The sequence below is a fragment of the Glandiceps talaboti genome, chromosome 2, assembly GCF_964340395.1.
Source record: "Glandiceps talaboti chromosome 2, keGlaTala1.1, whole genome shotgun sequence".
In the NCBI taxonomy this organism is placed as follows: Eukaryota; Metazoa; Hemichordata; class Enteropneusta; family Spengelidae; genus Glandiceps; species Glandiceps talaboti.
The window spans coordinates 31,326,676-31,352,506 of record NC_135550.1 but is presented as its reverse complement, the minus strand read 5'-3'; the positions used below and the strand labels follow the sequence as shown (position 1 = coordinate 31,352,506).

General features: G+C 37.3%; 1 protein-coding gene across 2 annotated transcripts; it reads left to right on the top strand.

The window, feature by feature from the left end:
* The first annotated feature begins 547 nt into the window (after positions 1–547).
* LOC144453436 (forkhead box protein G1-like) lies at positions 548–14,207 on the top strand. 2 transcript variants are annotated; one of them, XM_078144730.1, is made up of 2 exons: positions 548–1,790; positions 13,787–14,207. In XM_078144730.1, exons 1-2 carry the CDS (start codon positions 627–629, stop codon positions 13,802–13,804), a joined length of 1,182 nt encoding a protein of 393 aa, XP_078000856.1. In that variant the 5' UTR covers positions 548–626; the 3' UTR covers positions 13,805–14,207. The 2 variants fall into 2 exon arrangements, with proteins under 2 accessions (XP_078000856.1, XP_078000855.1); XM_078144729.1 differs by lacking the exon at positions 13,787–14,207 and having other exon boundaries at positions 548–2,275.
* Positions 14,208–25,831: the final 11,624 nt, after the last annotated feature.

Sequence of the window (25,831 nt, the reverse complement as noted above, 5' to 3'; positions counted from 1 at the left end):
ACACACCCATACACACACATCAAATACTTGAATGTCGCACAAGTTTCAAATTCAGAAACTTGAGATTTTTTTCTTCTGTATACACTTATTTTGAATAGCAGTCACTTATGTAGCGTTTATATTTTAACTGGAGTGAAAAGTGGCCCAACCCCTCCACTGTATCGAGTGTCTATGATCTTCATTTATACATGGTCTTTGTTTTCGCCACAAAGTCGTCGACTTTCAAACAGATAATGGGGAAAATATGATTGCTTTTTGCCGCCCGAACAATTCACTGGGAGGGGAAACGGGACGAGGAATAAACACAACACCATTCTCCACTGTGATTGGTTCAAAACAGAACCATAATGAAGGCCCCTTAGGGGCGTATTATATCGCATTGTGATTGGCTAACCAATGCAAACTTTGGGTGGTCGTATTCAGTGGTTGACAGCTGTTTAATGGAATTATTCTTATTCACGGCAACAAGCACACACATCAGTGAACATAGGTTGCCATATATAAACTACAAGTTTACCAACTTTGTACATCACACGTCATATTGATCCGACCAAACCTAGCAGTTACGAGCGGCCACGGCACACGCACGCACACATACGGCTAGTACCACTACACAACAACCAAGCATGGTGAAAATAGAAAGCCTGCAGAAGGCCGGGGGAAACACGACCATAAAGAGCTCGTTCACAATCGATAGTATGCTTCCGCAGAAAGAAAGGGAAATCGAAGAGCGACCAAAGAGTGTGAACTTGAACGAGAACGGAAAACTGCTGGAGGAACCTGTCGATAAAATGCAGGAAAACGGCGATTCGAAAGAAAGCGATGACGATAGTATCGATAACTCCGAAAATGCGGAAGGCGAGAAAAAAGATGACAAACAGTCTAGTGGAAACAGTCCACCGAAGAATAAGTATGGTGAGAAACCACCTTTCAGCTATAATGCTCTGATCATGATGGCAATAAGACAGAGTCCTGAAAAAAGATTGACACTGAACGGTATTTATGAATTTATTATGAAACATTTCCCTTACTACCGGGAGAATAAGCAAGGCTGGCAGAACTCCATTCGACACAATTTAAGCCTCAATAAATGTTTCGTGAAAGTACCTCGACACTATGATGATCCCGGTAAGGGCAACTATTGGATGTTAGACCCCTCCAGCGACGACGTGTTCATCGGAGGTACTACAGGGAAACTCCGTCGTCGTTCTACGGCAGCATCCCGAAGCAGGTTGGCACAGTTGAAAAGAAACCCAAGACTTACAGCAAGTGGATACCCACTCCAGACTGATAAACCGTATCCTATGTATTGGCCAACATCGCCGATGTTGTCGTCGCTACCGCAACATGCAGCGGCTAGTAACGCTCTTCGGTATACAGCCACAGCCGGCGGCCTTCACACTTCTCCGCATTACAACGGCCTATTAGGGCCCAACCCTGCACTAAGTCGCCCCTTAGGTACTCATAACTTTTCTGTCGATAGACTCATAGGAGCGGACGTTTCTTATGCACCACATCAAACCACACTGTCACCGTCAACAGCAACTCTTGCGGCGTCATTCAGGTCAGGACTTGGGGTAACAACACCCACCACTTTCGCCGGTCTCAGCAACGGCACCACAACCGCCGCTGCCGTACAATCGGCTTATTTTTACCCACACCTTCATCATGCACAAGCAGCGACAGCAGCTACAACGTACCATGATATGTATTCCAGCTTAAGAAGTATGAACGTTAGTCCACCGACTGCATTCACCAGTACGATAGCAGCGCAACCAGCCAATTCGACGGCAAGTAACATTTTAACAGATAACACATTCACTAACTCTCCTCTTGGAACAGTGCAGGTTATACCAAGACCCAGCTAGGCTTCAAAATCAGCTCTTTCATGACGCAGAATAGACACATAAAAGGACTATGTATTTACTGATGATAATTATATCTGAATTAACGGCTTTCATATTGATGAACATCGTGAAAATCAATAATATTTATTGTATGCGTGTTGTACATATTTTTTTTCTTCATATTTTGTGATAAAAAGTATTGATACCGTACGTTTAGCTTTGAAATTACGCGTAGATGAAAACATATGTGACTTTTGTGGGATTGGGGAAAATACAAGAAGACCTGAAAACCGTAGATTGTAATGCTTTTTTTTGTAGAAAATACGTAATTTTGTGTTTGCTTGAAACATAAAGTTTATTCTTGCAAAAAAGACGCACGACCGACTGATGGTGTTTTACTTTTTTAAAATCTGTTGAAGACTAGTACTAGAACAATAATATATCTCTGGCGTTTTCCATTTCTTTATACTATATGAGTTTGGTACATTTACTATCATTCAAGGTTTAAACCTGTTGATTCGTAAAAACAACGACGAATCTTTCATTCCATATCAGAAAGTATTCGAGTACACACTTGTTAATGACTTCCTGTAATACAACTAATGTTATAACAATCTTTGTAATCACATCCTTCAAAATCTGAATGTTTTGGCAATTTGTCCGGTCTTTGTGTCGAACTTATAACCCCAATCCTACCTGTAGAGTACGTGTTCATTAATAAATAAATAACATATGTATATATCAAATCTGCAAGACTATTAGATGTAAATATAAATTATTCCTCTTAGCTAGATCCACAGCATCATGGTAATGAAATATTTCAGCTGCTTTTTTTTCAAATCAATTCTCAATTTTCACTGGCCCTTAGATATACCGCAAGAGTTATCAAGACGTTCTTCAAGTTATCCCAACCCCAACCCCACCCCATCCCCCATGAAACCTTTCACACTTTCATACATTCACAAAATCCAGGTATGAAGATACAAGTACACATTCGACTTTCATTGTTTCAAGTGTTTCTTTAAAGGGCATTTCTACTCGTATTCTAGCCTAAACCCTGACTTTTCTGCCTTGTTATTGAACGTTGTTGAAAATCTCATCATAGTTGAAATTGTAACGGTTAACATTGGCCTTCTATCATAAATTAAACACCCAAATTATAGGAACGTAACACAATCAACCCATCTCTCAACGTAGGTCGCACTCAAATACTGCAACAACTCAACATTAATTTGTTTTTGTATTTCGAGGGTAACCACAAAGAAAACTCTGTCTTATTCCTTAAAATAATGACCAGGATTTGATCACAATCATTAGAGTTCATCTCTGTAACTAGTACTCTGTTTTCAAGTGGAGATTTTCTGGATAAATATCTTCCCTTCAAGTAGTCTTGAAAATATACGTTTGGTATTTTGATTAAGATATACTTTTCTTTTTATTATAACTCATACAATATATCACTCACTGCCATGATTGTAGTTATATGTTAGCAATACGACTGTGAGAGAAAACAAACATATATCGGTATTAAGAAGTTGTTGACCGTAAGTTTGATGGTAAGCTACGAAATTGAAGTATCCGTGGTTTCCGTTGTAGTCATTTAAACTGCTTACGACACACATGACCGCCCACAGTTGCCCAATGCTTGTGTGTGTTTGTATTGTCCCACTTCTCAAAATTGAAATCTGTCGAGTGTTCGTGTTTCCAAATATTGATGAATGGCTGACGAGATACATGTTTTGATCTATTTCCAATCTGAAAATTACATACACAGCCAGACATCCAGTTTCTGAGATTAAACATAATTTTAACTCTCTTTAAACCAATATTACAGTCGGGCCCCCTGATGTTAACTATAGTTGGCAATAATAGAGACATCGTTGTGCTAGTCATAACTGATAAAGCTGAGAGTATTGAAAGCAGATACAAGATTGAGATAGCGTTATTCGTATTTTTCTATATTGTTGTTCATCACCCTCGCCAGATGAAGTCTACTCTGTACGTTATTAACAGTTGCTTCCATTCAACCGATCCATTCGCTGATTGTGCTCGTGGCGGGCCCCTCATGAAATATAGATTTAATTTATTTTTGATTGTGTCATTTCTTTTCATAACGTAGAGGAACTATTTTTGAACTGTCGACGGGTAAGCATATGACTGTAAAAATACATTTAAATGTCACAGTACTAACTGAGTTTAACACCATACTGTAACACCAGAAAAACTGTCGCAGTTGGACACTGGCAGACAGCAACGCGGTTGTAGGCCAATGGTAATGTCTCCGTATTAGTAGTTGATACGGGAAGATGTTTGCCGACATATTAAATACTTCTGCACAAACACGCTCTATGATACGGAACACTTTAAATGTATGATACGAATCCAAACGCGGTTGAGTGTTGTAGTGGCAGGCAAACTATATGCAGTCTGGCCGATGACGCATCAAAGAAATACATCCATTCACAACTTCTTCCAAAAAATCCACGATTTTCTCTAAAGTCAAATATTTAGAATGTATTCCAATGTCGTACTATCAAACTAATTTGAGTGAGCAACTTGCCATCAAGGCCTAGTAGCCGTGTGGAGACAATTTGTCAAGTGAACAAAGCAACTTGTACTAGTTGTAGTAACTGCCAATTTCCTTTTATCTCAACCTCGCCTCTTTTATTGAAATGCATCAAACACGCGGTTTAAAATGTATAGGACTTACACGCATTATCATTTATATAAAGTTTTTTTTTATTCAAAAAGGAACACTTTTGACAATAAATCGTTGAAATCGCACGAACGCGAATAAGAAAGCCGTTTGACTTGCAAATTCAGACCATTGAATGTGGCGATGTGTTCAATAGTTCTTCAATGGAGCGCGAGAGAAGGGTGTTTATCCATCGTGCTGTACAAACGAGTTAATTGCGAACGATGAGCTCTCTCAACAACCTATGCTTCGCTCTTGCACTCTAGCTATTTATTATGCTACATCTTTGTACTGTACCAACGGGTGCTACCTGTTTTCATTTGTAAATCTTACCCTTTCTGAACACATAGTCGGTATTAATTGTAACCTGTGCGACAGAACAATTTTCCAACCATTCTCAAGCTTGTTTGCAGCAATTGTCCCTGTGATTGGTTTGAAATAGACAAGGTAGTAATTTTCACTCCCTTTCATTCCCGGAGTTCAAAAATTGCGTTTGAAGAGTGCAATTATCAGTCGGCACTTTGCAAAAATCATTAAGTCATATTAAAGTGTGATTGTCGTACCTTTTGCCCCTCTGAATTCCGACATATGTTCGCAATTCCGCGGTTTTAAATTTCTCCAATTCTGAAAACATCTACTTGAAACGAAGACGTTCGCTTGTTCATCTTTCGATTTTTGTCACGAAGAACTACCATTATGGTAATTGATGTAAATTAATTCATCAAAACATATTTTTGTCACTCTTAAAATCCTCAATATTGTTTCCTTAATGTATATATTAGCATATAAGAGGTTAATTGAATAAACATATTAGTTGACCTGGAAAGTGTTAAATTATTTTTAAAAAACTACTCGCGACATCCTGACAGAACGGAAGACGTGTCTGATCAGTCACGTAGTCTTGTGATTGGGGTTGGACAGTGTTGTTTCAACCTTTGACTCGTGTTTGTGTCAACAAGGAATTGAAAGCACACAGTTCATAGTGATCCTTGTGGCCCTGTCGCCTTGAATCAAGCATGACTGGTGGAGAGGTATAGTGGGGGTGCTGACTGCAGTGATGTGGCACAGAGTTCATTGCTAGTATTCGACTCGTGGCTTGTCCACTTATAATCGTAAATCGTTGATGTCCACGGGAGACCGTGCCATCACGGCGGCGACACGTAACTCTATCGGAGATTATTTGCCCACAGGACATACTTGATATTGTCTCTGATGGCGGCGACATTATGAACAGTTATTGCAAGGAATAGGATTTTCTGATTATTTCGCAATTTTTATGCAATAGTGAGGAAAATACGATAGCTTGTAATTAATGTAGTTGATTCAGACTCTTTACCTCCACAACAACAACGTTTTATTAAACATTTCTTTAAGTTAAGAAAACGTATCCAGCTGTTAAACTCAAATACTTCGACCTATTATTATTTTTATTTCCGTTCTTGCGTCATTTTACAAATAGGGGTAAGTCCTTAGTAACGATCGTTATTGTGTCTGATTATTTGTATCAACAGATTATTTGCTTTCGAATATTTTCTATTTTGTTTACAATTACTAATCAATACATAGAGCGTCTGATTACGACAACGACCCAATCTGAGTAATGGCAAAAGTTTGGATATCGATCCAAATCTGTCCCGCCAAGCCATGGTAGTAATTAGCTATTGGGTTGTCGTATCTTCACCTTATCCCCTGACATTACGTCATGATCTAAATTACTGAGTTATATCTTAGTCAGTGTCAAAATCTTTATTGAAAATTTAAAAACACTCGACATAGATCAACATGGTAGCAAACTTCTCAATTACCATATTGGTTCTATGCGGTGTATATTTTATCTCAATATTGTTATCCTCATAAAAAAAGCGGGTACCAATTGAAAGGAATAATTGTTTCTATTGCATAAACTGAAATAAAAGAATGCATTGAATTTAATAATCAATAGAAAACGAAATAAAAAAAAATTCTCGTCTTTTTCCGTTTTTTTCCATTAGGCAAACACTGTTCAATTTTAATTACAACGAGATATGAAGCCACTGATGAATGACGATAATTTGGTAAATGTAGACAATAATGTGACGTCTTTCAAAAGTACACACATTTTAGATATAGCAAAACTAATGGCCCATACTAATACATTGGAAATAAAGACCAATCAGATAATTGATGGGGAATTGATATTATTATCTATGAAATAACCAAACCAAGCAAAAAAAGCAAAACTTGGGATATCAAAGTAGGTAGACTTGTCAAAATGTGAGTGCTTATCAACTTGTGTAGTAGACTATTCCTGCCTTAACATTCAGCAATTTCCTGTCATTAGACTTCTAAATATGTGAGTCATGACGTCATTACTGCTATCATAAATAACAACCATCATCCCCATAACTTTGAAATCCTGTACTTTATGATAGCTTCCGTTTATAGATCCTCAAATTGAATCAAACTAAAACAGTTGACGATTGTGTTTTTGTACCTGAAAATTTAAGAATGCAATGGACGAAGATCGATTTTACTAACTATCTTATTAAATAGGCAATTTTTCCCTCCGAGAAAAAAAAATCCGTGTTAATGTGCATAAGGCTAACATGTAAGCACTCAATGAACAAAATATTTAGCAAAATATAAATGGTGCCATTAGAACGATGGTTCGGTTTGCTAAGCAGTGACTTTAAGCAAAATTGTCCCCCTTTCTTTTGCCAAGTCCCGAGTCAATCATCCTCTCCCCTTTGCCAAGTCCCTAATCAATCACCACTTCCGTTTGCCAAGTCCCTAGTCAATCACCCCCCTTCCCTTTGCCAAGTCCCTGCCCTAGTCATCACCATTTCCGTTTGCCAAGTCCCTAGTTAATCGCCCCTTCCCTTTGCCAATTCCCTAGTCAATCACCCCTTCCCTTTGTCAAGTCTCTAGTAATCATCCCAAGTCAACAGTTTTTCAGATGAACACATTATATCCCTGTCATGAGTAGTCTACAAGTGTGTTGGACTGTGAAGTATAATTGATTTCCATGTTAATAATTCATACAGGGGGAATTCCTCCCTTTCACCAAACTTAGTTAAAATTTCATGAACAAATTAAACAATTAACAAACCCGATTCTTTTAATTATTCAAAATATGGCGTATTTTGTACACAACACTCTATGACTTGTTTCCAAAACAATGATAACACCGTTGATTTATTTTGAACAATAATTGACAATAAATCAATGTCATCACTACCACAGTTTTACTCATCCCAAGTTGCCAGTTCTTTCATTACGTTATTCTTGAAAAATTTCACTCCTTTTTAGATGTTTTTGTTGTAAATCTGCGAAAGCGTAAAGTACCTGATACCATAGTGTAATGTCATTACGATCAAAAGAAGATAGATTGACTTATCATTGTCATACTTACTAAGCTGCATAGTATAGCCAGTGTACAAGCATGGTATTTACAGTAGATAACTCGTGGTTTTAAAATTGGACACCTACATGTGCTCAAATAAATTAGATCATTATTACATATTTCTTAAATTTCCAAACTGGGCCAGTAGCAACTGGTCTAATTTCAAACCAATGATAATGCTGAACGCCCCGTAACAGTGAAATATAAAATTACAGAGTAGTGTCAATGCGTTAAGTCTATGAACAGACGCTATCATACAAACGTTAGTTGGTCGTACAGATACAATAAGATCTGTCGTATAAATATATATCAATACCCGATTACGTCGAACCGTGCTTTAAACAATACGAACACAATTACTTACCAGCAAATATTGGATTTTGACAATGTTGTTTCTACGAAATAACCATAATATTAATATATTCCCATAGGTTACTGGTTAAACGTGAGACTGCAACAAAAGTATTGTTTTTTTGCGGGTAGGTTAGAATCGTCCATCAGTGGTCATTTTGCCTGTTTGAAACGTGGCACTTCACTTGTTTCCATTTTTGTGGACACTATTGTTACTGTTTATCAAATGATTACCGTAACTGTATAGATCTTTCTGTCTGAATTAAGAATCTGTTGTAAGGCTATGTTTTTGGAATCTTTTCATTGGGAATCTCAGAGACAAACTTACATTTAGTACATGCACTCGTCATTTTAGGTAAAGGATATTGCCTAAGTCCAGATTGAAAATTTTTGACTATTTACACCACAGTTATATAGTTTAGATCGAGTCTATATACATACAAGGGTGACCTTTCATAACTTACTACCGGCGCCGTGCATGTTTGTATTCGACAAGAACCAAAACACTAATTTCCGTTATCAAAATAGATATGTGATCGATACCGGGAGATTTGAACAAGATGAGACCCCAGGTAGATAGAATTCAGATAGGGAAATTAACGTATCAAAAGTCCGATGCCTCAAATACCATGTACTCAATATTGAACCAAATTGTATAACATTGTTTATCACACGGGATATAAAATGAAAATAGTCCATAGAATTTTGACATTGTAGTACGTACACTTAATCATTGTACAAAGACCCAACCTCTCAATTTAACCATTGCCCGGCGAAAAGAGTTAAAATGACCCACGTCTTTCCACGATCATGACGCAGTTGGACCACCGTGGACAGGTTTTAAACAAAGTGCACAATAAACATAAACTAGCCTTTTAAAAACACTAGTTTGACTGACTGAAAGTGTATAAAACGAACAAAAAGCTTGTAGTGTAAGAAAGACTATACACGCTATTTTCTAACGAAAGGTCGTATCTAAAACATAATGAAAACTGAGGCAGCAGGCAGATGCTTAATAATAGAAAAGTGGCCTTTTGGTATGAAAGAAGAAGAAATATACAAACCGTCGTTCCATTCAATTGACTATGTAATGGGTGAATCACGTTGGAAAACATTGAAATGTATTCACACCGGTGTATTTGTTATTTATCAATAGGGGTCCCCATTGCCCAGCACTGGTGCTATTCACTGGAATAGGTAGAAAACTACAATATTTTGTTACCAATACTTCGTGTTGATGTGTAAATAAAGTTCCCGTAAGTTGGCTTTGTAGCCTATCATAAGGGTAAAGAATCTTTTCAAAGCACGAAACCCCCCCAAGCATAACAGACAGACACTGTGTCACTACGCTGTTTTTTGTCATATCAATAGCGGTTTTTCTTATTCTTTAAAATTCGTCCCTTCTCACAACAGCCCGCAGAAATGTTGTGATTATCTAGCTAGTCTATGGTGGCTAAAAAAGAAGGGAGTAAGGGCATTGACTTCCAAGCGGATTAGGCAAGGCTTGACAATCTGGCTATTTTTGTACAAAATGCGTGGAAAAGATTTCCCCCGATGTACAAACAGCACATCGGGGAGGGTAAATGTAATGTATAACGACCGATATGAATACCTGTTTTGCCAACAATGTTGCTGATAAAGAAAAAGCGCAACAATTGTCCGTTTCACTACATCCTTTCTCTCCTCTCAGCAAGGCTCAATACTGCTCCCAGGAAAGGGAAACAAAGAAAAATGAAAAGGCGATGGAAACATGCGTCAATGCTACTTTACATTCAATGTTATTATAAGTCTTGCTTGAACTCAACTGTACAGCGGATTGCGAAAAAAAATCTATTGCACGTTTTTTGCGACTGAGTGTCTCTACTCATACATCGATGCTGCAATTGATACAATATCGAAGTTGAAATATTAGCTTCATGACCCTTTAACATCAACTTCTTCAAACGTCGAGTGCACACTTGCAGAGTGAATGCAAACTGAGAACATTTCAAAACAACATCGTCGCGTGGTATAACTGAGGCAATTACTAGTGACTATCATACATGTATGTCTTCTAAATTATTACCGTTTATGTTTTACCTATCTATCCACTGTCGGCACAGCAGCCAAGACTCCAATGCCACATCGTGAACGTTCCAAAATAAATACATACTATTTCTATTGACAATATCTGTATACACTATCATATACATCCCAAGACCGGAATATTTCTCTCATGGTACTATCAACCCTAGAAGTACAAAGTGCATTTTGAACCAATATGGAGTGAATTACAAACTAGAGTGAGTTACAAACTAGAGTAAGTTACAAACTAGAGTGAGTTACAAACTAAATATTTTGAAATGAATATTGTCAATATTTGATCGATACAACTCAGATTCCCGGCCGAAATTGCCATTCAATTCAGTTTACCGAATTCAATTCATTTAAATTTCTACAAGCCCCATTCGTGATCGTATAATTGCATACTAATGTGTTCAAATTTCTGGTAGTTTATACTGTCTCCATAATTAATCGATTCTCACATTCAAACTCTCCTAAACATTAGCAAGAGTTCTTTAAAAATACAAGTAAACAGAAGGTCGAGTTGCATCATTCTTTAGCTTATAGTATGTTAGTAAAATGCGACAACAATGGCTGCACGTTGGTCCGCTCTTATTTCTGTTTACTTGTTTTATTTGTTGCAAGACAATTCAAAGTAAACACTCTGCAATTTAAGTGTACATGTACACCTACTTTGTCTCGACAAGTACTTTCTTAAAACAAGGGATGTTGTTCTCGCCCGTGTAAAGAAAAAAATTAGCGATAAACTGGTAGATATGGAATCCGTAACAAGGCCCTTAATTTGTAGAAGTTTTAGTTGAAAAGAGTTGTAAAAACAACATTGAATTGAACTATGCTAGCCCTAATCGTGGATCTGTTTTCCAAACACTCTTTCAAAGTCTCGCTAATGAAGTATTCATTGTTTGACGCAGTATTGTTTAGGCTATCATCCCTGTACTATTCGATGCAAAATCCAAATAAAAACAAAGTTTGGACCCTTGAAAGCGCTCACAGCAAGTCTACTTCTGCTCTTTCTATTATTCTCATGATGTATTCTTTACACACTACAAGATTTAGCATATTTTTTGAAGTGGGTCGAAATTATAACCGACTAATCCAAAACCATGGTCAACTCAAAAGAGCGTTTCGAATCCCTGAGCTGTAAAACAACTTGTGAAACACTTGGTGATTTTACTCAACGTCTTTTACAAAATGACTCACTTTAAAAGGAACCTGATTGTTCCACGCACTTTTCTGATATTACAAAACCAAACCTTCCTATTGCAATACTTCAAGTCTTAAGTACTTGGAATGTACTCTACAAACACTGTATTTCAAGATACGTACCAACTAAAACTGGTGTGTGAACTTTTAATGAAACACTCAACAACTGAAACATGGATATTATTTCAAAAATGGCTTCGTTTTAAATCACGACTTCTAAATTATGAGTGTTTGAAAAGTCTCAAGTGGTTATCTCATAGAATTAGTGGCTACTCGCGTAGTAAGGAGCTTTACTAATACATTTCTGATCACCCTTTCCTGTACTGCAATAGTGTCTTTTATTTTTTATTATAAAAAAAAACACTATGATAGACTAACAAGAGCGAAGTGTCGACATTTTTCTCGACCATGATCAGTCTGATTTCCACTTATGATTGCAATGCTCAGATTTCTTCTTCTTCTGCACTTGTCAATAGACTAAATCAAATCTTTTGTGGTATTACTGTCTTTCAGTCAAGGGAGCCAAGCTAACTAATTACCAATATAAGACCGTGAAAGAGGCGTTGTTAACGTTTCTTTGGGAAACAAAAAGGGATTGAATCGTAACAAAAAAGTTGACATGCATTCTTTATTTGAAAGGACAAGATTATATTGTGTTTTGCAAAGCATTATAGCAAGTTTACCAAACAAGAGAATGTGGCATATGTCTTACTGGTAATTGTGCCAAGTTGGTTTCAATCGTTGTATTCTTATCGTGGTTGGAGGGTGGAGCGGACGCCAAAAAACTTTTCAACAGTCTCCTCAACCTTGTACACATGTCATGTTTTTCTATATCAGCATGTCCATTCTTTTCATGAACGATTTTGTCCGCAATCACGGTGTCGCCAGTTCCATTTTCATTGGAACTTTAGTTCTCTTTCAGTCCCACTACTCAGTGTATTTACCAATCGTTCATGGTGCTTTGCCTTTTCAAATAAAGTAAAAAAAAAGAGAACAGTGGAAAACATTGGCGTGCTTTCTAAACTTAGCTGGCTCGAGTAAGTTTATCCACACTGATAATATTTGTCAACGTTTTAAGAGGTTAACAGAGGCCAATTTCTCCGCTAAAATGCATACCTCCTTAAAAGCAAAATTGGCTTTACGTATAACAAGATACGCCCCTTGCCCATTTTGTATACCGTCCCAGACTATAAACATAACCGCCCAATAAATAGAAGTTGAAAAATCGGTGACGTGTGTACATTTCACAAGAACACACTGGCAGTTAATTTGTTGCTAAACAATTTTTGATAGAATAGCTTACTTTTTTTAAATAGATTTTTTGATGGGACGCTGTTTTATCAGATTTGGATAATTAATTCACATGTCTCGTACTGTGTAAGGCTATCAGGATGATATATCTGTACTCCAAGCGATCTGTTAACAGTCCCCTTCTTGTCTGGGTACAGTTAACGCTTGTGCAGCCTTTCCCAAAGGAGGCCAACTTTACTTAAAATATTTTTCCAGGGCTGTATGTCTAACAGCAGTTTACTTAAAGACAACACGATTCCACAGGGGAAAACAGTGATTATCCCAAGCAGACATGTTGAGAGAATCTATCCAGGGAGATCGTACAAAAGGAGCAAGGTGACACGCCAAAAAGTCAAACAGAAACCATGTTATCTTTAGCGAAATCATGACAGTTGTAATAGCAGCTCACATTTCAACAGAAAGACGCTGTGATATCAAAGTACCCGGCAAATGTATCTTTTGTTCCTTCGCCATTCTTACTCCCAGGAACCATGTATGTCCCAAGATATTAATGCACATACTTGGTATATGCCATAAACAAATCGCTAGGTTTTACTTTTCAATCAGGTTCGTGTTAAAAGCCAATCAAATTGCAATCTATATAGATTGTGATATATCTTTGACAACCTCGTCGTTGATAGGTACAATTGACAAGAATTTCAGCTAAGACATGAAATGATGATAGCACCAGACAAACAACTTTAACACGTCGAGAAAATCGAAATATAAAGCCACATTGGCACATGCATTTACACGTTGGTACATGTAACTGACTATGATGACATGGGTTAAGTGTGTGGAGAACGGTTGTACAAGTTTAGTGTGGATGGAATCCATTAATCTACACAAAACATTAATTTTGGAAGTTTTATGTTTTTATTACTTTTAGTACACCATATTGCATTGCTCGTAGGGGGTTCTAATCGATTACTCTGTATTTTGTTTCCGTTTCAGATTTTCATGCACGACTAGAAAATTCGGATAAATCGATCGTTGAAATCTCTTCTACGACGGACGAACCCTGGACTGGCGGTGCCAAGCCCCAAGGGATTGACGAGGATCGCCGTACTTGATTGCTGGACCGTATTAGTATTGCTGCCTTGTTTTGGCTGCGTGGAAAAATAACAAGCTCCAACCCTTGTCGTTAACTATGGTGATGACAGACGTGTCATAACAAACCATATCCAGGAGAAAATTTGTACTTTGCTGCATCGATCTACCGAAATCTACAGTACGGAACCCAACAGTTGTGACCATATCGAAAATAGTACGGAACCCAATGACCATATCAAAAATATTGTGGCAGGTTTTTGGTCTCGTGAACCTCATGTTTCTCATCAATAGTTATTGAGTTTGAAATCAGAAACTTTCAACTGTACTACAAAACACTGTTTCATGTTAACTGTTCAAGGATAACAACTATGAAGTGTAGAAATACGGCGTTAAAAACCAAAGAGGACACAATTTGAAATGCCCTACAAACACCTGTCGAATATTTTGTACATACAGATAGACACCGGAAGTGAAGGAGAGCTTCATTATTTTGTTTGCTGAACAATACCGTTGACGATTATAACGCTGACAACGTGGTAAACCGTTAAGCTATTGTCATTAATAATAATATATCTTTTCAAATTAAATTTGAAAGAAGATCCGCTTTGACGTATCACGTGGTGTCTTGTCATTTTCTGTTGTGTTGACATAATTAACATCGATGTAGAGAATTAATGTATTATAATAATCTCCCAGACCCCAATCAGTTGTGACAATGCAGGCCTTCCATGGCCGCTGGTTACTCCCTAGCATCTTAGTACGCCCTGAGGCTTATGCAAGAGTATAAATTGTATATTGTTATTGGATAAAGAACTAGGCGAAAATCCATAAGTATGGTAATAGGGAATATCTATGTGGATTTTTTTTTGTAAGTATTTGAGTACGAGAGTTGACAAGATCTGATTATAACACAGTGGTTGTTGTGGATAGGGCACGATCGGTACCTGTATATGCTGCTTCCAGTATATTGTCAAGTCATGCATATTGGTTGTATCACTTCACATAAGAATGAAACATGTCAACAAACTATTTATTTATTCAGAATTATTTTAGAAGGTGGAAGGGGAAAGTAAAGAAGGCCTGAGAGCTAAATGATTAATTCAATATCATTCCGAATAGTATCGACATATGGTTGAATGGATTCTGTTTCGTTGTGTTTGATTTTCCAATCTCTAATCCAAACATGTTGTAATTTATCTAATTAGTGGTGTCTTCACTGTCAATGCCAGACACGTAGAACAGTGGCGTCACCGTTACGTGAGAACTACCAATGAACTCCCCAATTGGTCGAAAAGTATGTCCCTGTCACAGCTTGATAGCATTCCACATCCCAAACATTTTCTTTTCAAAAAAGAAAGAAATTGGGTGGAACGAATTGTATTTATCATTGCAAAAATTCCTCACAGATTCAGGATAAAGTGGTCAGGGGAAAGGTGTTTGAGTATGTCAAGTTTTATAGAATCTTTAGATTGGTTTTGTATTAGACACACCTTATGGCAATCGGCATCAAGGAAAACTTAATATGATATTGTGACTGGTGATTATGTTTTTGCAACTATGTCTTTTAACGCGACAGGCGCACTACATACATGTGTCGACATAAGACCGTGAAAGAACGCCACGAATCTGCCCGGTTAAGTGGCTTGCAGGGTCCTTCTTGGTATGCTCAGCGGTTTTGTTTACGGCTCTAAGTTACGGTCCTCGGGCGGTTCAAAAGGCCAGCCTCAGCATTCTTGAAGGCTCATGATGCGTTGTTTAGGCTGGACACTGGTGCCAGTATTATGCAGACCAAGTCGGGATCTCCCGGCATTGCTTGCTATACCAGGCTACCCATTGTTAGCCCGCAGAAAATATTTTGTAAAGTGAGACTAAAAGTAGCTATATGCTTGTTGGTTGAGGGAAGGGCCACACATGATGGAGAAGAAGTCCCCCGTGACTAAAAATTCCTCGTATAAGGAGCTGGAAGAAAAGAAATCTATCCAATAGTACTTTTTGATGATCGACCAATACTGTACATTGCTATCTTAAAAGGATATCAGTTAAAATGCCACAACAATACATACACAAGTTGACCAACTTGGATGTTTATCTCCAAGACGCTGTCGTGCTCTTAAAAATCAAGAGAACTGTTACCCTTCGTATTGATGTTTTCATAAAGTCAGTCTTTTGCATTACATACATACATACATACATACATACATACATACATACATACATACATACATACATACATGTATACAGACAGACAGACAGACAGACAGACAGACAGACAGACAGACAGACAGACATAGCCAATCCATTAAAATAACCACATTATCCAATGGACATCAAGCATATAAAGCCAATCCCTCAGTAGAGAATGACAACAAACATGATAACACAAGTGGACACTAACCTGCTAAACCTTTTGGTATTTTGGTATTAACAGTCTTGAATCCTTACTATAACAGAGGTATCTATTTTTAAAATAATGTTACGAAATTTGAAAAAAAAAACATATTAAAGTTGTTGAAATGCCATTATCACCAATTTATTTTATAGAATTTTGCCGTCAACGGCATGTCATGCCCTGATTACATGTAACGTGGGCTAGTATGTTTTCATTGTATTTCATATTGATTTACGCAGATTATTACGTACAAGCAGTTTTTTTTAGCATTGAGATCCTCATCAGAATGACAAATTCCACGGTCACAGCTGACCACTTTTACACCACTGTGTAATAATAGAAAAGATCTTCACAATACATGTAACAAAATTAGAACATAAGATTATACATAACACTGACATAATACAGATTGATTTGACTCCGAGTATACGGATGGGAATATGTTTTGCTTCCTTTGTACTCCATTGTAATATGAATATGACAGTGCTACTTGAAAACCCCTAAAACCACCTAGCTAGCTAAGAAGTGTTAACTGTTATGGAAACCAGCTTTTATAAGAAATTTCGATTTCTAAAAAATGTCATAGAAAAGATAAACGAAATAGATCACAGGTCATACCATAAACACAACTACCACCCCTAAGCTTCCACCTTTTCAAGGATTTACGTAATTCTCGGTTGCTCCAATTTATTTGTTAGTTTCACTTTAAAAATTGTAATATATGACCGTGAAACAAAACATGTGTATTATATACTGATAGTTATTCATCTCGAACTTGACAAGAAAACATGCACCGTGAATGAACCACTGTTGCATTGCATGCTGGGACACGTGTGCCCGCAGCTGTTTATATTGGAAATCATTGTGTTTTCCGTTGGCTGAACGAAGTGTAAAGTACAAGACCTAGAGATACAGAGCCAAACACCGGCAGGAGACAATAGCGTCTTGTTTATACTGGTTCAAGTTTGGCGTAATGCATTTGAACGCTCAAGGGCATTCGAGACGAAATTACGAAAAAAGAAGTAAAAACAAATTACTCTTGTCAAAGGTTTATACTAGTTACTAAACAGTTCCAACGAACATTTCGTCTTTTCGAACTAAAATCCCTCAGAAAAATGAGTTTAATATCACTTACTCCAAATACACCCATTACCTAAGATTTGCCATGCATACCGCCGAATGTCGCTATTATAGTGGAATGCATCCAAATCTACTAAATTCCAAACTTGGAAATATTGCAATGGGCGAAAAACAACTTTTATAAACACATAGTATTATAGTTATTATTAAAACTTTATTACGGACACATTGTCCAGAGAAAAACAAAAAACACACCACAAGACAAGCTTAAATATTACATAACATCAAAATACAAACAGCAAAATATTACAAAAGGTATTTTAAAAGAAAAAAATCAATGTAAAATCTTCAACCATTGGGCCTAAAGCCCACCAAACCATACATCACATGTAACAACATGATTAATCACAACATTTTGACTGTCAAAAAGACGTAACATAAACCTAAATGCTGCCTTTCTTCTCAAAACAGACAGAATTAACTAAATTGAAAACAAACATCCTAGATGCATTGGCAGATCTTGGAAGCCCTCATCATGCAGCCTCCGGAACGAATTGTACTGACAGGTAGAGCAAGAGTTCATTCACAAGAAAGTTGTATACTGTCACATTTCCATCTTGTCAATATTATAATTCGCTACAAATTTGATGAAACTTAATTATTGTATTTCTCTTTCTGTGTTGAGCTGAGTTGCATGGATTCATTATTTTCTATACCCTATTCTACTTTAGTTTATTCTGTAATAAAGCCTGGAACTTGGATTCAGTAATAAATCTGCGGCAAGTCGGATACAAGTTTGGCAAATGTTGCAAAACGTACGTGGAGGTGTGTTCTCGCTTACAAGTGATAGATACCATGTTCGCTCGAGAGAGGGACGGTATAAAATCCACAAAATAGGCTTAAACGAGTAACAAATATAGCATAACTTGAACGGAGAAATAACTTCTAAAACATCAGTGAAAACGCAAAGATCTTCTAAATAGCAAATGAGATTGCTTCAAGAATGTAAAATATAGCAATAACGACAGAAGAAGGACATCAATAGGTGTAACTTCTTATCTATACAGGAAGACAACCCACTGCGAAGACTGCATTTTGAAAAAACCATAGCACTGTTATTTATGCTCTGTCTATTGTGCCGGGGGTGTCACTCTGTGAATGAAGCACGGGGCTCTTCGTGACTAAAATGTCTCAACATGAAAGCATGCGAGAAATTCGGAGAGAATCCAATTTTGAATACGGGTCAATTTGCCGAAATTTAGAGTTCAGTGTCTGGATATCCTCTAGTTGTGTGCGTTTATGTTAGAATTGATTGCAATGGAAACATCCGATGACTCATGCTAGAGTGTCGACATTTAGTCTGCTCTTAACCAACCCCAGATAAGGAACTAGTACATTATACGTTACGTACAGTTCACTGATTTGCCCTAGCCCATTCCTTTCCCTATTTTGCCTCGTAGCCTACGGACTAGTACAATAGTTTGACATCTTTACGACCCTGAACTGACAAAAAAACATAAGATGTCAACAAGGTTGGCTCGATAACAAGTTTATTTTTAATATCTATAAATTTCAAGTCCAAATTATTGCCAAAATGTATTAAGACATAGATTCATTGTTTGCTCAGTTGCCATCAAGCCATTAACAGGCATTTATGATTGAGGCAGACAGGGTACGAATGGATGACCATAGAATTCAAGCTTCGAATACGAGGAAGCTGAAATATGTATCTGAAGTTTGCCCGAAGTGAAATCATAACTAAGATCATGGACACGATGTCTACGTTGCCTGTAGCGTCGCGTAAACCTAATCGGTGTATCCGGGCGGAAAATGGAGTTTTCGGCAATATTATGGGAAAAAGTTGGGTTTATTTACAATCCTGCAGGGTTTGGGCTGCGATAAAAGGATCAGAAAATAAGTCATCTTCAGCAGACAGAAAAGATAACCAGGGGTTTAAGATTTTAAGTGTTGGAGTCATATCAGTCCTGGGAAAAGTTACCATAATTAGTTACCATGCAAACCATGTTTGTTTTGATAGAACAAACCGTGGAAAACGAGAAAGATGGGGTAGAGGTTATATACATCTTGTTAGACCAAATACTTTGTTTTGTTAATGCATGCTAGCATGCCAATACTTTCGGCACCGTCTTCCCCAAATATTACAAAAGATCTTGTGTGGAATTTTTTTTTAAAGGAGTGTGGGCTTACCATGAAGTACATTCATTTGCGGTTGTTAATCTTTGTACGAAAGTAAACTTTTGTTCAAAACATAGGAGAACATTAATACCTGAAATATTCAACTATACGTCTTTATCTTCAGATGGAATTATAAATGTCAGGTATCAATATTCTACTTCACTGTGCTTATAATGTCTGAGTTGAGATGAGAACTTCAGAGAAGTCACGTTCCACCATAGGAAGCGCTACGTCGCCTCCATACAATAATATTTATTATATCAGGTCTCATGAGCCGAGTGTTGAAATAACTTGCTAATTTTGTGGCCTATTTAAAACCGTACCTTGAGTAAACAAGAGGTAAATAAAGTTTTACGCGCGTGGCAATCTGTGTTATATCAAGTTGACTTAGGAGGAAAGGACATTCACAAATCCAGTGGATTTACCTCTTGGCTTATTCATCTGATTTTCACTGACAAGATCCGAAGGAAGCGTGGGAAAGGCTGTGTTTGACAGGATAAACTGTCTTCAACTTTAATCAGCTGTACAACACTGTCTTAACAGCGAGGCATCATTTTACACACTATTGTAGATGTTAACATTAAATTAACCCTAATTATGGACACATGAAAACACGTTTTTAAAGAAGCACGTGAAGGGTTAATGACAATGGTAGACAAGACTGGACGATAGAACCACAGAAATTGATAAGTACCAGTCACCTCGGATCGATTTCATTCACCCCTTCCCGTCCGACGACAGAATTCTTACCAAATGGTAAAGAAATACATTGTAAATAAACTTTCTTCCAAAGTTTGTCCAGATCACTCAGCTTGATATCCAGATATCTTTCCTGTTGGGAAGAGTTCCACCGAAAAAAGGTCTTTAGATAGAATATGTTGTACAAGGGTGTAATGCAATGTACATTCCTTCCCTATCCCGGATGTGTGGATGCCCAAAGTTTTCACAAGCGTCTATTTAATGGATTTTGTGGCGAATAAATCAACGTCGTTTTGTTTTGATGCCAGGAAACTGTAGTGGAGTAGCGACGACAGAAATGTCTACCTCGTTTGTTTTGACGCTACAATTTATTGTATACTTAAAAAGACAGAGTCGGCCAACAAGACCGATTTTACAAGCCAGGCTAGGCTCATTCATCACACTGCCTTGCACTGATTCTCTCTGACAGTTCAAAGTTGTCTAACGTAACTTTGTCTTCTCGGCTTTATCCAGACGACTTTACGCTGCTTGTGATGCATTTCACAGACAAAAGAAAAATTCAGGCAATTTTTCGTTGTGTCGATATCTCAAAGGGGATATTTCATATAAATATGATTTCTGTCATCCTTCTTATCACTATATAGACAGACAGACAGACAGACAGACAGACAGACAGACAGACAGACAGACAGACAGACAGATAGATAGATAGATAGATAGATAGACAGATAGATAGATAGATAGATAGCAACATATTAAATAGACAGATATATAGATATACAGATAGATAGATTGATAGATATAAACATATATAGATAGACAGATGTATAGATAGACAGACAGACAGACAGACAGACAGACAGACAGACAGACAGATAGATAGATAGATAGATAGATAGATAGATAGATAGATAGATAGATAGATAGATAGATAGACAATTTTTGAGGAGAACAGTAATATAGGATTGACGCAAATATATACTATGGATACTACTAGTAACACACAATAAAATCCTATTTACAACTAGTTTTGACACGTGTTTATGGATTTGTAAACTTGGCAAACTGGGTCAAAACGGGTACAGTATTACATACTGAGGAAAGGGCAGCTTAAATTGACAAGAACGTATACTTCTTGACATCGTTCTATAATTTCCAGTTGAATCTTACCTTTAACAACTTTGATATATTTTCTTTTCAAAGTATCACTATCTACATATATGGTAATCTTACATTGGCATACAACAAACTATAGACGATATCTCTCACACTTTAGACTCTTTTACTCAATATATTCTACATATATTCTACATTAGAATACTTTTACCCCGAAACCCATTTATGTGTAGTACGCTGTTGTTAAATGAATAATATGTGTTACAGATCTTCACAACCTTTACTTAGCCCTATATCACTTAAACTATTTGTTCCGATGCGTATAAGTAACCCATCACCATCAAATATGATAAGACTTCAATATTATTTACATAAGTTTTTGACTCCACCTTTTCTTTTATCTGCCATTTTAAAAACTTAAGTGAATCACAAATGCATGTAGCATCCTGTGGGGAACCTGGAGCCAGACCATCTCTTCTACATAGAGCTCTCGGAAACCGGAGTAACTCGAGTCCGTACATCGTGTGTGGCAGTAGCCCCAAACCCAAACCAGTTGCCTAGTTGATAAGTCCACTTAAAGTATGCTAAGATGTAGTGTACACAACATCCACGTACAGCAGAATACCTGCTAGTCAATAAAAAAACCCTCTACTTTAGTTCGAACGGAAGGTCCAAAAACTGGTCGTATATAGAGAGTCACTTGCACCATTTACATAATAGTAAATATAATTAAATTAGGAACAGTACTAGGAAGGTGTATTCATATATGCTTTGAACTTTAACCGTTTGAACAAAGTAAGTAATTTATGCAAAAGCAGACGAAAATCAATTAAAACTTCACGAATCAAATCACGGAAGGAACTAGTCCGAGAACAAGTATCAATAATGGCTAGTTAAAAAATGTAGACAAAGTCCTTACATGCATTCAATATATTGACTTTTAATCGGATATCTCTAATCTGATATGTTCAGATTGAAAAGTAGAAAAGGATGACTTGTTCTTTCACAAAAAGTTCAGGTTGTAATCCGGTGGATTTTGCACCCGAAATCCCTGGCTTTCATTTGTCTTCACACAATGAGAGTAAGCGACGTTATTACTTCAAAGGCTGTCACACAGATTTTGTGCGAGACAATCCATTTGTTGAAAGTATGTGAATCCAGGCTTCACAAAGGCAGAAATGCATGTAATACCTTAATCTCGTGGTTTCTTTTCATTACACAGGCCCCTTGCAAAGACTATAGTTTCCCACTGTTTTTGCTGGCCATATCTGTTTCTTCTGAAAACACCACGGTGGTGAAAATAGAAACTCCCAAATGGACAAAAGTGCAAAGGAGCGTACACAGCAGAGCAATAGAGAGATCACTTCATTTCTCAAGTATGTGTGGACTACCCAAACAATGACGAAAATATTTTTAAACAGAATTCGAGAGGGGAGTTAAGGGTCTTCATAAAACATGATACTGTAAAAACTGTAACGACAATAAAACTTCAGCACGGCTTATAATATCATTTTGAGAGTAATGTTTTGTTTGTGTGGCCTTTGCTGTCTAAATGTTTAGTCTTTCAAGTCGGGATGGCACAGAGGTAAATTTTCATACAGCTATTACCGTAAATATATGTAGCATATGTGCCCTTAGGCAAATAAGCAAAACGTTTCACTTCAATGGATTGACGTGGTCCCCACTTCGATGACACGGAAAAACAAACAAACTTCATGTCGTGAACGGCTATGATATCATATCAAATTCTGACTGGGAAAACATAAACGCAGAACACTTATTATGCCATTAGCGTCACCTCAAAGCCTTGGAGACAATATTGAAATGCCAGGTTTGAACGCTATACTTTTTCCCAACAGGTCACCAAATTTTTATAAACTCTACCGATGAGTTACAATTCAATATTATTCTTTTTGTCATGATATTAATGACATTCAACGGTTCAAAACATTTCTTTTGATGTGAGTTTCTGATTTTTGTCATGTCGTAATTACGTATCTGCAAATTCAGCTCAAGATTACCATGGCACTGTAGTTACTAATACTCACCAAAACGTTCAATTCGTTGGCCTTCCTAAACCTACTACACGTTATGAGGTATCATGTGCCCTTTTATTTCAATACCCTTTACTTTAGTGAAACTCTGTATCAAATGACTAACATTGTCAATATATGTTAAACACTACTCGAACGAATTGGTTATTTGTCAATACAATGCTACTATCGGTGGCTATCCAATCCCCCAGATTAACCTACAAATCTAACTCTATACAATGCTACTACCGACCCACATAAATATCAAATTCAAATTACCACAGCGATTGCAGCCAATGAAATACTTGAGAAACCAATCAATCGATACAGTTTTAACAATAGCAAAAGTAACAGCAACAATAACAACGACGACGACGACAACAACAACAACAACAACAACAGTAATAATAGCAATAATCAATCAATCAATCAATCAATCAATCAATCAATCAATCAATCAATCAATCAATCAATCAATCCCTAAAGCAACATATGAGCCCACTGCTAGTATAATGAAAATCAGGGAAACATACCTTATAAACACTTAACACCCCCCCCCCCGCATCCTCCTCCTTTACTGACATTTCTTTTGTAGGAGGATATACGTTCATACCTACCTACCTCCCTACCTCCCTCCCTACCTACCTACCTACCTACCTCCCTACCTCCCTACATACATACATACATACATACATACATACATACATACATACATACATACATACATACATACATACATACATACATGTTCCCAAAACAAACATTACATCGTTGTTTTCACCATTCAAAATTGATTATGATGGTGGATTGCCGCATAATTGAACGAAACAATATTTTAACGAAGATGTAAATATTGACTCGAACTTGCTTTCTCTGCACACGTACGCAGGTGTTGTGTAGGCAAACAGAGCCCGTTAACTAGTATATGTTTACATCCCATGGGAAGAGAGCAGAGGAAGGCACTCCGGAATCTAGTCTTGTTGTGTAACACCGCATTCTATTCAACATATAAAGTCAATCGAACCGGCGGGAGAACATGATATGTACAACGGAGGTTGACAAACGGATCTTGCACAAAATTTGAATCCCGAAGTATCAGAGATTCCGGTGAAAAAAGATTGTGTAACTAGTCGTACTATGGCTATGCTATAACGACAACATTTTTTTACAATCTTTTACAACAAATAGCCGCCTACAAGAGTGAGAGTGAGAGAGAGAGAGAGAGAGAGAGAGAGAGAGAGAGAGAGAGAGAGAGAGAGAGAGAGAGAGAGAGAGAGAGAGAGGAAGGGAGGGAGGGAGGGGGGGGGGAAGGGGAGATTGTTGACGGTTTCTTTTCATGAGCATCTAACTAGGGGTAATGCTGATATGTGGAACGAGTCAACTGAAAATGCTGTAACTTCACTTCCCCTATGATTACGTATGTCTTACGAAGGCGTCATTTTCGAAATATCAGTTCAACGAAAAGAAGATGTATTTTCTCTTACTCGTATGCTTGGGAAAAACTTGTTGAGCAGATGTTCGGCGGAGGGCATCAGCTTTGTTGAAGTGGGTAATTATCTTGCCCTAAAGGTGACATCGCTTTTGTGAAAGATGATCGGATGAACGGACAAATGTCAAACAACACTAATAAGAGCGTAGGGAATGACTAGAAATGGAATTAATGGTCTGGGGAATGGCTTGAAATCCCCTGTATTTGAAAGATCGTGTATTCGATATGAACAGTTCAAAATAAGGCACCTGGCAATGACTATTTCGGTTTCAAGGGCAACAACAATGGTTTTCATTTTCGGCGACTTTTCTTTTCAGCCACGGTTCGCGATACGCTATCTCAACATTGACCAGCAAAACAATATAATTTCAGAAATAAATACATGTCCAAACGACAACTTGAAGATAAACTGATGGTGAAAGGAAGAAAAACAGGAATCGCGCCACTGTTTAGTTTCGAATCAAATGAAATGAAATGAACCATTTCAATCGCTAAATTACGTTTAAATGTCTGAAAACTGCAAAATACAAATCTCCTGCAGGTGGCATCATAAAAAAAGCCGCCACTGAGTCATAGAGTGGACAACAATTTCACAATTTAGATAATTCCTAAAATGATTTGACTTATCTGTGTTCAAACATTCAGGTAGGTTTATCTTGTCATGTCGCTGGATCAACTTATACTATTATCACAACTGAACATACATCAAATGAGACCCCTATCCTCGACTAAAAGGAAATGAAATAAATTGAATAACAATTTTAAATTATGAACGCGTACCCCTTGCGGTGAGTCGAACTGTATGACAAGCATTCAGTGCCAAGCGATTCAGAAAAGCACTATTTAATAAGATTAAGTCGTTTCTAATAACAGCCCACTTTTGTTAACCATAAAAATAATAAAAAGGGATGGAAGGCAGTATAATTTATTCAATTTCCTGGCAT

Excerpts from the sequence above, each read along its gene's own strand:
- LOC144453436 (XM_078144729.1), top strand. The coding sequence starts at position 627 with ATGGTGAAAATAGAAAGCCTGCAGAAGGCCGGGGGAAACACGACCATA.